This window comes from Rhinolophus hipposideros, assembly GCF_964194185.1.
Source record: "Rhinolophus hipposideros genome assembly, chromosome: 3".
Taxonomy (NCBI): Eukaryota; Metazoa; Chordata; class Mammalia; order Chiroptera; family Rhinolophidae; genus Rhinolophus; species Rhinolophus hipposideros.
The window spans coordinates 72,623,881-72,639,022 of NC_138049.1; the positions used below are offsets into that span (position 1 = coordinate 72,623,881).

Below are 15,142 nucleotides of genomic sequence, written 5' to 3' on the forward strand. Positions count from 1 at the left end.
AAATTTTGTGGTATAGCCCCCAGGATATCAGAGCTCTCTTCGGAGCACTCTGAGTCCTGGTTTTCAAGTTCGGTAGGTTCGTAACATACCTGTTGATCAAGTTCTTTTGCTCAGAGATTGACGGAGAATCTGTAAAGCATAAATCATGGGATGACTCCAAAGTGCTTCTCATGGGACAAGTTAGTTGCCGCTTTGTCTTTTTTCTGTATTTTACTTCAAAATATATACTTTAAAAAATTTTGAATATGAAATTAATCTGTTTTCTCCCAATTCTTTGTGCTGTTATTACTGTAAATGACTGACATAAAAAGACCTGATTTTGAAAAAAAGAGGCTATGGAAAGATAGAATTCCATATCACTAAAAACTATACTACCCTCTTCCCTTTGCTTTTCCCTTTTCCTCCCTCCACCCTATACGGATTTTTCTCACATTGTTACTTCCGTCTGATTCCTGGCAGGATTTGAGTTTTGAATTTTCTGATAAACTTAATTTAGAATCACTGTTTTAAAAAATAAACTTTTTATTTTAAACAACTTTAGATTCACAGGCTGTTGCAAAGATAATATTGGGGGTTTCCAAATACCCATACACAGTTTCCTCTGTAATTAACATCTTAGATTAGTATGGTATATTTATTATAATTAATGAACCAATATTGATACCTTGTTATTGACTAAAGTCCATATTTTATTCATATTTCCTCAATTCTCCTCTAACGTCTCTTTTTCTGTTCCAGGATCATATTTATGATGCCATATTATATTTAATTGTGATGTGTCCTTAGGCCCCTCTTGGCTGTGACAGTTTTTCAGATTTTCCTTGTTTTCAATGACCTCGATAGTTTTAAAGATTACTGGCCATGAATTTTATAGAGTGCCTGTAAATTGTGATTTTCTGATTTTTAAAAATATTTTAGGGAGGAAGACCACAGTGGTAAAGTGACATTCTTATCACATCTTGTCAAAGATACATGCCATCAACATGACTTAGCTCTGTTGATGTGGACTTTGATCATTTGACTTGAGATGTTTATAAGGTTAGAATCACATTTTCATTCTTTCATGAAACCGTCAAAGCATTTTCCTAAAGTTTTTAATGACATATTTATTGAAGAGATCAGGAAGCTAACTGGGACTGACCTTTTTTTTTTTTCTTTATTGGTGGTGTTGTAAAGCTTCTTTATTGGTTTTTTAATCGTTAAACAAAAATAATTTTAGTGGTGATAAAAACATCTAATCTTTTTCCTTGTGTTGTAGGTGGGAATGAGATCCCGAAACCAGGGTGGTGAAACTTCATCCAACGGGCATATCTCCTGCCCCAAATCCTCCATCATCAGCAATGCTGATGATAAAAGTCTCTCAGAAGATGCAAAAAAGAAGAACAAATCAAATAGAAAGGAGGATGACGTCATGGCCTCAGGAACTGTCAAACGACACCTAAAACCATCTGGAGAAAGTGAACGAAAGAATAAGAAATCCTTGGAGTTATCCAAAGAAGACCTCATCCAACTACTCAGCATAATGGAAGGGGAATTGCAGGTAGACAAATTTTCTCAACTATTGTTTCTCTAGTTCCCAAGCTATAAAACAAGAGACTAGGAACCTATCTCCCTCACAGGGATATGAACTTCCTGAGGAAAAGGGCTATGTTTTTCTTATTCATTTCTAAATCCCTAATGCCTGGCAACAGCTTGCACTGAATATATATTTGTTGAATAAATGAATAGATGCTGATTCCAACTTCAAGCTTCTCTAGAAGCAGAAAATTTCTTCATAATATGATTTTGGTAATAATTTAACATAGGCCCCTGTACTTAGTAGTATGTAATCAATGAGCTGTTCTACTTTAGTCTTTCACTATGGTTGAAAACTGTAGAAAAGTCACAATTATTAGAAGGTAGAGTTAAGATCAAGTATTACTTTTTACCAGAAGGTAGAATAAAAGAGAGATACAGAGATAGAGGGAAAGAAAGAGGGAGAAAGTGAAGGAAAGAGAAAGAAGTCTTTGTTTAAACCAGCTTTATACTTTTCTCATTTTTCATAACTTTCAGCTTTAATTTTCTTCAACATCATAGGAGTTGAGATGCACTCAAATAACCATAGCATTATATTGTGAAGAGCTAATACTTTCACAAAGCATTTTGAAGTCTATTATCTCATTCAATCTCAATAAAGATATTGGTATCATTGTCTATATTTTATAATGAAGAAACTGAGGCCCAGAAGAATTAAAGGTTTGTCCAGGTCTTGTCTTAGGCCTCTGATTCTTGGTCCAGTGCTCTTTCCATTGGACCAAGCTTCTGTAGCTACCTGTGTCAGGTCCCCCATTCAGTGTATGTTTTTAGGGAGCCAACAGAGGTAGTTGGGATTTTTCTGAGTTCCTGAGGTCTATACAATTATATTTCTGGAAGTGGGGAAACAATAACTTCTTTTGGGGAGTTGATGAGTTAAGAGTGGATTGCTATTTTCCTCTCTATTTTTATTTGGTTCTTAGCTTGCATGAGCCTCTTAGGGGAATACTAATGATTATGTGAGATGAAGCCTTTGTTTGGTGCTGTTATCATCAGAGAGATCATTTGCAACCTACCCTAAACTAGAGTGGACTAGCCTGATCTGGTCCTGTTCTCGTCTGTATGTGCACACAGATAAGGAAACCCCTGGGGTAAAGAGAAATAGAAAACATAACAAAACTCAGATTTTAAAAAAACAGACAAACGTGACTGAGCTCACCATGTGGATAAAAATCACATTTGTATTTCACAGCAAAAGAAGAAACTTTCCAGAATGACACCATTACTAAAAATAGCTCCAGCACTCCCAGAAATATGGTTAATGTTTTGTCTATTGACATTCATTGTGTAAGGAGGCAGACTATATTACTCCAACTTTTTAAGTTGTCCCCACCTGACAGTACTAACCCAAGTGGAAGCTACAGTGGTTGCCTGGGAAATTTTCACAAAACAATGGTATCAGATCAGTTCTTTCCAGGCATGGTGGCCTGTGTGAAGCCTGTGGCTCTTCACATACTAATTTCTATAGAAGGCTGTTGTTATATCATGGTAGATTATGGAAGATATTTAAGATTCACGTGGCTTTTATGTTCATGGTATTGCGAGATATGATTCCAGAGCCTAGGCATTCAAAATATAAGCCCATACACCCAGGACATCAAAGAAATTACCCATGAGACTACAAAGAAATACATTTTGCTTTCCATTAATCTTTACAAATACATGATATTTTACCTCACACGATAGATATATTTCTGAGTAGCAATATATAAGTAAAAAGTGTAAGATATTTGTGGAGGAGGCAGTGAAGGAAAAGAAGAAATGAAGAACCTGATATTTTAAGAAATTCCATGGTAAATTCATTTGAAAAGCAAGTAATCTATCCCCCATATTTATATGTATACACATACATGTGTACGTGTATGTACACTAGTAAATGCAGATTTTGCAATATTAGGTTAGTTAAAAGTGAGAGTGTTCCTGTACTTAAAGGTGTAGATATAGGTATATAAGTTCTGTACCAGACTCCTGTCCTTCAGTAGCATTGTTACATGAGGTGGCATGTATGTTGTAGCTAAGAGAGGGAGGCAGTTGCCATTAGCAAACACGAGTGGGCTGGTGAAAATGTGACAGCATTGTGCCAGGTTTGCCAGGTTACAGATAAGAAAAAAAGTCTGTCTAAAGATCTTGTATTGAGAGGAGAGGTAGGGATATACCACGTGAAGTAATTTACCGTCAACTCAGGCCGACATGCCATTCGGCAGACACATATGAGCATTTAGTGAACTGTCTCCCAGACCTTCAAAGGTCATCTATTACTCTCCCTTTGTGGAATGGTTGTATGTGACTCAAATGCTCTTACTCTGGAGGTAGTGTTCCAAGGTTCTGTAAAATACTGGGATTGGCAGGTATCTCTGAGGTGTCTTATTTACCTCCTTTATACTCCTTTATATGTGAAACTGGCACTCAGACAAGGTATGTGACTTGCCAACTTTGTGCAGCTATGTAGTTACATTTGCTCTAGGCCCAAATTGCCTGTCTTTCAGTCCAATGTGCCTCCCACCATGTCATTTACACTCTGGGGAAGTTCAAGGGTGGGTTCCAGGACATTTATATTTACTCCTCGCCTCCAGAATTTCTCTCAAGGAGATTTACATTGTGAACTTTGGGACTAAAGCTATTTTGTAGAAAGATGAAACTTTTTTAGGTAAGAGAAATTGAGGCAAGAGAAATCTTTCACATCAAGGCAGTGGAATATGATCTGAGCCGTGAAGTGTGATGTGATTTGGATAGTGAGAAAACAGAGGGGAGCAGCGGTGCCACAGGGCTTTGGGCTGGGCACTACCCAACTCGGGCTTTGTAGTCACTGTTCTGTGAGAGTTGTGCCCTAAAATTGTGCAACAGCTTAGCCTGGTGGGGACTGGAACTGCTCATCAAAAGAAGTATGGTGACACACAGACCAAAGAGCTTATAATCTAGGCAAGAGAAGCCCAAGATCAGGTTGGCCTGTAGAAGATGTACCCTGGAATGATTTAGGAGAAAGGAAGAGATGGAGGCTCAGTCAGACTTTTTATGCTAATTTTCTCTTTCTCAGACTCCTTGTTGATCTCTCATTCTTTCTAACTCTGTATCTAGGGTTTTGGACAGTAGAGACAGTTCTGTGTATCTTCTGGTACTAGTGGCCGGCCACTTTCAGAATCTTGTGTGATTCACGGGAATTTGTTGAATGAACAGTATAAAGAGCATGGTCTTTACTGTTAGCATTGGCTCTTTGCAAAATTTGCAGATTTACTGTTTTATTTGCCAGTCCAGGTATCCAGAAATTCTTGAAGTGCACCTTTACTGGACATGTGTTAGAAATGGAGTTGGCCTTTCCCGGGATCTTTGCATTCTAAGGAGTCTTATCTAGAACTGGTGATGTCATGACCCTTGTCTTGGAGACGGACATCTTCCAGACTTTTCAAGCCACACTTTAGCAGATGTAAGCCTGTCATTTTAGCCCAATGACTGGCCAGCTTTGCCTGCATAGAAGGAGCAGGGATGATTTTCATTATTACATTTCTGTCAATGACTGCTTTCAATAACAAGTATTTTCTAGTACATTGGAACACTTTTTTTTTTCCTTTTTGGGTGAAAAACTGATTACATGGTTCTCAGACTAAACGGAAAATAATAGACTAGTACATCCAGACTAGTACATCATTTGGGCACCATGATTAATTTCTCCTATTTGTCCAAAAATAGCACTTTAAAGAGGTCATTCAATTTGGCTATACTCAAAATGACTAGAGTTCAAAGGAAATGGTACTCATATCAAAAAGCCATTATACAGAAAACTTGGCAGAAGGATAGTCTTATAAAATTATTAAAAACCTGAATACTCAATACTTATTTTTCTTGGTGCAAAAAAATATTTATCTATTTTTTGTACTAAATTCCCTTGATGTATTCCACTTGAATACATTTTAGAAAAACTTCAAATTAGGTTTTACCATTTTTCCCTTTGCCCTTATAGTTAGTTGTCTTTTACCTGTGCATAAGGAGACTCAGAAAAACACTGGATAACGTAACTAGATAATGTACCACCATTCCATTTGGCTTTGGTTTTTGCCAGGCTGAGTCAGAGATATAGTCATCCACACAGTGAGAAATCTACCTTCATCCTGGGTGACTGGCAGAGAAGGTGTTGTATTTCAAAGATAATTTATGAAATAGATAATATGGCTGTGGATTGTTTGAAGTTTCCTCTAGTCTCTCCTTCTGGGCTTTCTAGCCATTTTCTTTCATATTATCAAAGAATTTTTTTTTACCTCTCCATCACCTACTCTATGTGAGCTTTCCATCTGCTCTTCTTTCTCAACAAGAGTTCATTCATTCTTAGGGCATCAATTAATTAATTATTTCTAAGTTGATCTTACAATATTTAAGAAACATTGCAGTGCTAGAGGTCTGAGGGACACAAAGATTAATAATAATAATAATAATATTCGTAGCTAAAATTTGACGAACTCCTATTATGTTCCAAGCATGGTTTTGGGCACTGGGTATTACAGCAGTCATGATGCAAGAGTTTATGACCTAAAAAAAAAAAAAAAAAGAGTTTATGACCTGATAGGGTAGATGAGAATGTACAGGAATGAATATTCTGTGGGGTAATTTCAATATAAATTATGGGAGTACAAAGGAGGGAAAGATTATGAACATCTCAAGAGATGAGTGAAAGCTTCAGTGAAGAATTGGACCTTGAAGAACTGATAGACTTGGAACAGGTAGAGATTAATGTAGGGACCAACATGAGCAGAATCAAACACAGAGTGGGTGGGAAAGTATGGGTCATGTTCATCAATGAATAGTCTTGCCTCAGTGGAGAAGTATTTGGTGGAAGGAAAACTATACCTCCACTTGGAGACTATATGTAAGACATCTGAAAAACATCATTTAGGAGGTGAGATGATCTCAGGGGAGTGGAGTGATCCAGAAGTCGAGGGAGTCAAGATTGTCAAGAAGAGAGAGGTTGTGTCAGTCAAAGCAGCAGAAAGTTTCAGTTGGATATGACTGAAGGGCATTCTTTGGGTTTGTGAATCTGAAGGTCATTGGGAACCTTTGCAAGAGCAGTTTCAGTGAGATTAAGCCTATCTGAGATTAAGTGGTTTGAGAAGTGAAGGGAATTTAAAGAAATAGAGTAACATGTTCTGTTCAAAATCCAGGAGTTTAGAACGTCTTTTTATTTTTGTAAGAATTATTGAGATTTTTCTGGGTTTTTTTGTTTTGTTTTGTTTTTGAGATAGCCTAATTCTCTCCCTCACTTTTTAAAAAATTTTTATTGGGGAACAGTGTGTTTCTCCAGGGTCTGTCAGCTCCAAGTCGTTGTCCTTCAATCTAGTTGTGGAGGGCGCAGTTCAGCTCCAAGTCCAGTAGCTGTTTTCAATCTTTAGTTGCAGGGGGCACAGCCCACCATCCCATGCGGGAATTGAACCAGCAACCTTGTTGTTGAGAGCTTGCGCTCTAAGCAACTGAGCCATCCGGCCACCGCACCCGCAGCTCAGCAGCAGCTCGTTGTCTTCAGTCTAGCTGTGGAGAGCGCAGCTCACTGGCCCGTGTAGGAATCAAACTGACAACCCGGTTGCTCAGAACTCAGGCTCTAACCTACTGAGCCATCTGGCCGCCCCTAATTTCCCTTTTCTTTAGCATAGTAATAAAGTGTTTGTCTGGAACAGAGTATGCCCTTACTACATATTTGTTGACCTCCTCCTTTGAAATCACAATGTTGCTTTCCTCTGCTTTGGGGCTTTAAGTGAAACATGGGATTATTTAAAAAGTAAAAGGCTAAAACAGTATGTCTTAAATCTCAAGTTCTATGGGAAAGTGGTGTAAAACCCAAGAGATTGGGTAGTTGACCTTATGACTGTTGACTTTGCACCTTAGTTTAATTTATAAATTAAACTTTATCATAGGTATGTATGTGTAGGAAAAAACAAAGGGTATAGGATTCAGTAATATCTGCAGTTTTAGGTATCCACTGGGGGTCTTGGAACATATCCCTACGAATAAAGAGGGGACTACTGTAATAATAGGTTTACTATACTTAGTGATTACTATACTTAGCCAATACAGATGTTGTTTGGAGAACGTTGGATAAGAAATGAAGAGAAAGATAAGAGAGTAACTAGAGGGAAACGCAGGTCAAGGCATGAAAGAGGCTTTTAATGATGAAAGAGGCTTCACTGTGTTTATGGGTTAATGGGTTAAGGAGTATGACCAGAAAGGAGCGGATGAAGGATACGGAAAAAAGCAAAGATTTTTGATGAAGCAGAGTCTTGGGAAAGTCAGGAGGGAGAGAATCAAAGGTATGATATTGGGGCTGACCTTGAAAAGGTCATTGGGTTTTCTCTTGAAAAGGAGGGAGACCATCTTCTGTGACAGAGAAAAGGATAAAGAATGCGTGGAGATGAAAATAATGTTTGTAGCAGATGGGTGGCCAGTTGAGGGAGATCTCCCTAAAGCCTCAGCTTTCTCTGCAAGGAAAAGACAAAATTATGTTCTGCTTAAAATGAGGAGCCCTAGGCCAAAAGGTGGTCTTAAGGATAATTATGTACATGCTGTATTGCTGCAGGGGGGAAGTTAGAGGAAGGTGATTGTGGACAAATAGGAACATAAATGAGTAGAGTTTAGGATTCAGCCCGCAGAGAGACCATGTGTTTGCAGTGGCACCAGTCTGTTTAGAAGTGTGAGGATAAAAAGGGAGATTATATGTATAGCACTGAATCTATAGTTGTCCAAGTGGGTGCAGTGGAAGGACAGACATGAGAGAAAGTGGAGTGTTGGTGAGACAGTGCCCAACAAGGAAGAGATATCGGAAGGAATGAGTAGGTCAGTGGGAAGACAAGCCTGACAGGGCCGGAAAGACGTGAAGTTGGGCTATTTGCACTTAACGTTTCTGTGTGCTGGTTTTAACTAATGCAAGTTCTTGGGGGCGGTCCCGGGAGTAGAAGTGAAAGCAATTAGAATTAATGAGGTCAAGAATTGGTAAAGTTAGCATATTGGCTAAATCTCCCACGTGAATGTCGAAGCCTCCTAGGATGATGGATTTGAAGTGGAGAGCAGTCCGTATCATTTAATAAATGTGAGGGTTAGCGACTAGGTCAATCAACTGCTTCCGGACTACTTTTTCTGAAGTGTTTCTCTCATCACGTCATTCTGTTCTGAGGAGTTTAAAAAGAAGTCTCTAGACTATCTGATTGAAATTTAAATTGCTCCGACTGATCTAAAAAAGCTATTTATTAATGACAGACTCCCCATTAGCTATGAAAGCTCATCATTAGCGTTCCCTAACATGACCATTTCTATCCAATCAGGCAGTCTCTACATTCTTCCCCAACCCTGACACATGCACCCACATATACAATTTCAAATACTATCACCACCCCAGGGTTGTTTTTCTTATGTGTCTTCCAACTTGAGGGTATTCTTTGGGGCTTTTTAGCAAAATTCAGGACACGTATTTGTTTTTGGTCTATGTCATACTCCCCTCATGTACTAACTAGTCAATATTTATTTTTTATTTTTTTTTAAATTAAAGATTACATTTTTAAAAAAGCAGTTTTAGGATCACAGCAAAATTGAGAGGAAGGTACAGAGATTTCCTATATACCCTCTGTCCCCACACATGCACAGTTCCCCCATTATCAATATCCCTACCTGAGTGGCACATTTGTTACAACTTAGGAGCTTGCACTGACACCTCATTATCATCCAGAGTCCATAGTTTATATTAGGGTTCACTCTTGGTGTTGTATATTCTATGGATCTGGAAAGTGTATAATGACATGTATCCATAATTGTAGCTTCATACAGAGCATTTTCATTGCCTTAAAATCTGTGCTCTGCCTATTTATCCCTCCCTAAAACATATTTCTTTTAGGGAGCTCTGAAGGCTTATCTCCTATTTGAAGTCTTTTCTTTTTCTTTCTTTTTATTATTGTTGTTAGTTTCAGGTGTACAAAACAAAATAATGGTTAGACATTTACACCCCTCACAAAGTGATAACCCCACCAAGTCTCTATCCCTCTGACAACGTATATACCTATTACAATACCATTGACTATATTCCCTATGCTGTATTTTACATCCAATGCCTATATATATATTTTTTAAATTATAGTGGACATTCAATATTATGTTATATTGAATATAACCACTGCACTATACACCTGAAACTATTATGTTATGTTATGTTATGTTATGTTATGTTATATTATGTTTCAGGTGTATAGTGCAGTGGTTAGGCATTTATATAATTTATGAAGCAATCCCCTCAATAAGTTTAGTACCCATCTGAAACCATACATAATTTTTACAACATACTATATTCCCCATGTATTTCACATCCCTGTGACTATTTTGTGACTACTCATATGTACTTCATAATCCCTTCACCTTTCTCATTCATTCTCCCAACCCCCGTCCTATCCAGCAACCATCAGTTTGTTCTCTGTATCTATAAGTCTATTTATGTTTTTGTTTGTTTGCTTATACTGCTTTTTAGATTTTACAAATAAGTGAGATCATATAGTATTTGTCTTTCTCAGTCTGACTTATTTCATTTAGCATAATATCTTCTAGGTCCATCCATGTTGTTGCCAATGATAAGATTTCATTCTTTTTAGTGGCAAAGTAATACTCCATTGTATAAATATACTGCAATTTCTTTATCCAATCGTCTATCAATGGTCCTTTAGGTCATTTCCATATCTTGGCACTTGTGATAACACTGCAATAAACATAGGGGTGCATATATTTTTTTTCCAAATTAGTATTTCGGATTTCTTTGGGTAAATACCCAGGAATGGAATTGCTGGGTCATAAGGTAGTTCTATTTTTAATGTTGTGAGGAACCGCCATACTATTTTCCATAGCGGCTGCACCAATTTGCATTCCCACCAACAGTGCATGAGGATTCCCTTTTCTCCACATCCTCACCAACACTTGTTTGTTGACTTATTGACAATAGCCATTCTGACAGGAGTGAGGTGGCATCTCATTGTGTTTTTTATTTGCATTTCTCTGATGACTAGTGACGTTGAACATCTTTCCATATGTATATTGGCCATCTGTATGTCCTCTTTGGAGAAATTGTCTATTCAGGTCCTCTGTCCATTTCTTAATTGGATTGTTTGCTTTTTTGGTGATGAGTTGTATGAGATTTTTATAAATTTTGGATATGAACCCCTTATCAAATAGATCATTGGCAAATATCTTCTCCCATGTGAAGTCTTTTCTAATTATATGCTCCCCTTCACTTGTCTTTCTCTTGTCCAGGAATCCTATATTGTTTTGGTATAAATGTAAAGGAAAGCATCCCATGCATACACATTCCCTAAGTGTTTTATGTACTTACTTATGTCTGTTGCCTGAAACAACTTGAGAGAAGGAGTTGTGTCTTCTGCTTCTTTCATATGCCTCATGGTACCTAGAGAAAGGGTAGATATTTCATTATCAGTCTATTGGGAACTGCTGATGAATCTTGGAATGTCCTAATATTTATACACCCTATGAATAGTCAAAAGATTAATTGTTTAATGTCTGCAAAAGACTTTGAACTATATAAAGTAAAATTTTCATAGTACACATAATGCTATTGAATTAATAATAGTAATGGTCCCAAATACTTACAATGACATTTCTATTACAGTACTATGATTCTGCTTTTCTGTCATCTTTAACAAGAGATGTCATAACTCCACTGGGGATGGTGATAATCAGTTCAGATGAAATTACCTGGTGCAACTAAGCACAATAGGCTTATACTACAGAGGTGTCATTTATCACTTTTATTTTAGAAATGACTTTTCTTTTCCTGAGTTCTATTTATCACATGGGTAGGCTTCCCATGGAATCTCTGAAGAATGAAGCTTTTTGTTACTCTGTATGGCTTTTTAAATCGATGACTCACCTGCACTTAATATGCTCCATCTTTAGAATCTTGGGCTGAGGTCACCCTGAGTGAGGCTGCCCAATGAAACCTCACACCACCAAAATGGTCAGCATGCTGAGAATGGTATGTCTTTGCTAAGTTTAGGAGGCAGCAAAGAGACAGGTTGCTTTCTGATTAAAATCAAGACCAGATCTGATTCTTTGTTGAATACGATGCTTCAGAATCTCATGTGTCTAATAGTATTGTCAGTATTTTGGCAAAGCGTTTCAGTGTCTTATTTTCATTGTTCAGGGAGAATATTTTTAGTGCTCCTAATAGAATCAGAAAGTTGGCTTCTCTGCAGTGAGAATGATGTACCCATTGGCAACATAGGGGAGAACCTTGGTTTTATTGAGAAATGTAAAAACATATATTAATAAAGAAAATGCCCCATAAAATAAATCTGTGTATTATTTTATAAAATTCTGGACATGGGAAAATACTATATACAGGTAATATGTAAAAGATGGAGATTTTCCCCCAAATGGCTATAGCTTGTATTTTTCTAGTGGAAATGATCTCTATTACTTTAGTTAACTATATCTAAAAATCCAACTTACCTGTGTAAATGTTATTTGGGCATGTGCTCTTGTTACATGGAGACACTTAAAAGTAAAATTAAGAGATCGTACAGATAACTGTTATGAGAAATGTATATTAAATAGAGTAGAATTTGGGGCATAGTGAATTTGTGACTCCAAAAGGACCTGGAGACATAAGATCTTAGCCTATGGTATCCACAAAAATTTTCTATAAAGAAGGAAATATTCTATATCTGTACTGTTCTGCATGGTAGCCATTAACCTCATGTGACTTGTGAGCATTTGCAATATGGCTAATACGGCTGAGGAACTGAATTTTAAATGATATTTAATGATAAATAATTTAAATTTAAATAGCCACATGTGGCTAGTGAATACTGTATCAACAGCACAGATGTAGAGAAATAAACATGACACTCATCTGAAGAGATCTTAGTTGAAGCCAAAGCACAGAGAAGAAAATGAAAAAGTCAAGTCCAAAGACAGACCTTTAGAGAACACCTGTGGTGAAGGGTAAGAAAAGAGAAAAGAACTAGCCAAAGGGAAAGAGAGGGCATAGTTAAAGAGAAAGGAAGACAGATGGGAACGGTGATGTGTGATGGATGTAAGGGAGGAGAGAATTTCAGGAAGAAGACATTTACAGCTCAAACTGCTGCTGCAAAGCTGGAGGATGAAAACTGAGAACAGGCCATTTATTGAGCTGACATTTAAAAGGTGCAATTTCAAAGGAAGGGTGAGTGTTGATATCTGACTGCTGGTGTCCAGAAGTGCTTAGCCAGAGTTCACTTTTGAGAAGTTTGTGGCTAGAGAAACATAGCAGGCTGGATCTGAGGGAATAGTAAGTGGAGGAGAGGCTACATAATTTTAAAGGAAATTCCAGACATACTATCATTTAACCCAGCAATAAGGAGATTATGATGACAGTATTTTCAGGGCGGAGTATCATCTAGTCCCCGGTTGAAAGATAGCTCTGCCACTAATACTGGCCTAACACATCCAATGAGAAAATACATAAAGTGTTATAAGGGGTAAGGTACTGTGACAGGTAGATAATGCAGCCACAATGTTCACCCTCACCTGATGTTTCCTTGGAAACTCCTTGCTTGGTCACTATGCTGAAGGTTCTGCCAAAGCCAATCTCTGGATTTAACATAAAATTGTTTTACAAAAATTTAAATGGTAATCCACTTTAAAAACATTTTTAATAAACAACTTTATATTAAACAAGTGGAACTACGAAGTAATTTTCAAAAAGCATCTATTGAGTGCTTAATAGACAGAGTCTGTCTTCTAGGAGTTTGTAATTGAAAATAGTTTGGGTTTTTTTTCTCTATTAAATTTACTGGAATGACTGGTTAGTAAAATTATGTAGGTTTCAAGTGTGCATTTCTGTATTACATCACCTGTATATCACATTGTGTGTTCACCACCCAGAGTCAGTTCTCCTTCCATCACCTTATATTTGACCCCTTCTTACCATCCCCCTGATAACCATCCCCTTCTACCATCCCCCTGATAACCCTAAACTGTTGTCTATGTCTATGAGTTTAAAATAGTTCTTAAAAAGAAAGACATGGACTAGTAGAAATTTCGTTAAACATAGTCGAACAATGTGGAAAATGGCAGAGATGAATTTACCTATGTGAGGATATAGGTACCTGAATAGGATGGAGGAAGAGAGGTTGAATAGGCACGTATGTAGTCAGGAGAAGATTAGGAAAAAAGGTCCTAAATATTCCATGTCCAGATTCCCTGGGGAACAGGCCTTAAAGACAATAATTCCATGTCTAAAGAACCCCAGGAGCTTTCATCAATCTAGCTTCTTTTATGTAGAAAGTTTCCAGCTCCCAACAAGCTGTTGATAAAGACCATAGAAGAGCTAGTAGGAAGAGGAGAGGGAGATTGGGCTTCACCTAAGTGAGGGGCATTTTTCTGGTTTACACTATTAATTCGTATAAAACGTTTTTAGAGTTATTAAATGTTTCTCAGAGTAAAATACAGAACTGCATGTCTAAACCATGGTGAATCTAAATTGATTGTATTCAAATTGATGAACTATCACTCCAGCACTGCTTATAAGTACTAGCAACTTGACATTGTCTACAAATTCCTGGGCCAGCCTTTAACCTCTTTTTTATTCCCTTCTCTCTTTGGAACAGTTCAAGAACACTCCTGTAAGTCACTAGGCAAAGACTTAGTAGATAAAAAATGGGCCTTTTTTAGGCACTTCCTTCCTCCTGAGCTTCCCTCATTTCCGCCCCAGTGACCCTCAGGAGACCTTTCCTGGTACAGTGTGATGGAGGCTTTGTGCTGAACTTTGTGTGACCTGTGGCATCCTTGGGTTTGCTAAATGGGGTTACAGTGCAGACAATGTGTGGAATATTTTTCTTTGCAAATCTAACTGGTCCAGGTGGGATTTGAAATCTGACTTCATGAGCATCACGTCAACCAGTCATAGCCCAGCCTCAAAACACTTGAAGAGCTCAGAGACTCATGTCACATGGTTGTTAACAGAGAAATATTTTTATTCAAACCATCTGTATTTAAAAGAGAAAGCAGGGCACTGATGAAAATTGCTGAAATCATTTTGCTGTGATATTAGTGCATAATCGAAAGAAAGGATATAAACTTTGATTCAAGAAGAGCATTGTCACTTGGGTCTGTTTAGCTATCATGTAATCCTATCTATGGATGTGATCTTGTGCTTCAACAATGTATATGTTTGTGTTGGCAGGAAAGGACTTTTATAGACCTTTCTGAACAGCAGCCATTAATCTCAAGCAATACCTAGTCCCATGTTAAACATTTCCTGATCAAGGGCCTGAAAGGAAACAAGAAACAATGTGCACAAATTTTAGCTGACCCTGCTCTCCCCCTGCCTTTTTAAAGTAGTAATAATGAAAGCGCATTTGCAAGTCCATGCTTCTATGGGGAATAGCTAATTCATGAGGTAAATCAACGATAAACCAAGGGTTTGTCTGTTCCTAAGCAGATGTAGGAAATGGTCTCATGGGCTCAAAAGCGACCCTTGTACTGATGAAAGTGTGTGTCCCTTAAATAGTGTGTTACTATTTTTGAACCATAAAGGGGTCTGCCCTGAGGTGGTATATTATAG

The 15,142-nt window shown here is 37.6% G+C and overlaps 1 protein-coding gene across 3 annotated transcripts in view; it reads left to right on the top strand.

Moving 5' to 3' along the window:
- The window catches only part of FILIP1 (filamin A interacting protein 1), a 187,835-nt gene that overhangs the window by 84,221 nt on the left and 88,472 nt on the right, over positions 1-15,142 (top strand). For all 3 annotated transcript variants that reach the window (XM_081035134.1, XM_081035133.1, XM_081035132.1), the window contains exon 2: positions 1,259-1,540. In XM_081035134.1, coding sequence (XP_080891260.1) covers positions 1,265-1,540 — 276 coding nt within the window. In that variant the 5' untranslated portion in view covers positions 1,259-1,264. The remainder of the gene's footprint in view (positions 1-1,258; positions 1,541-15,142) is intronic.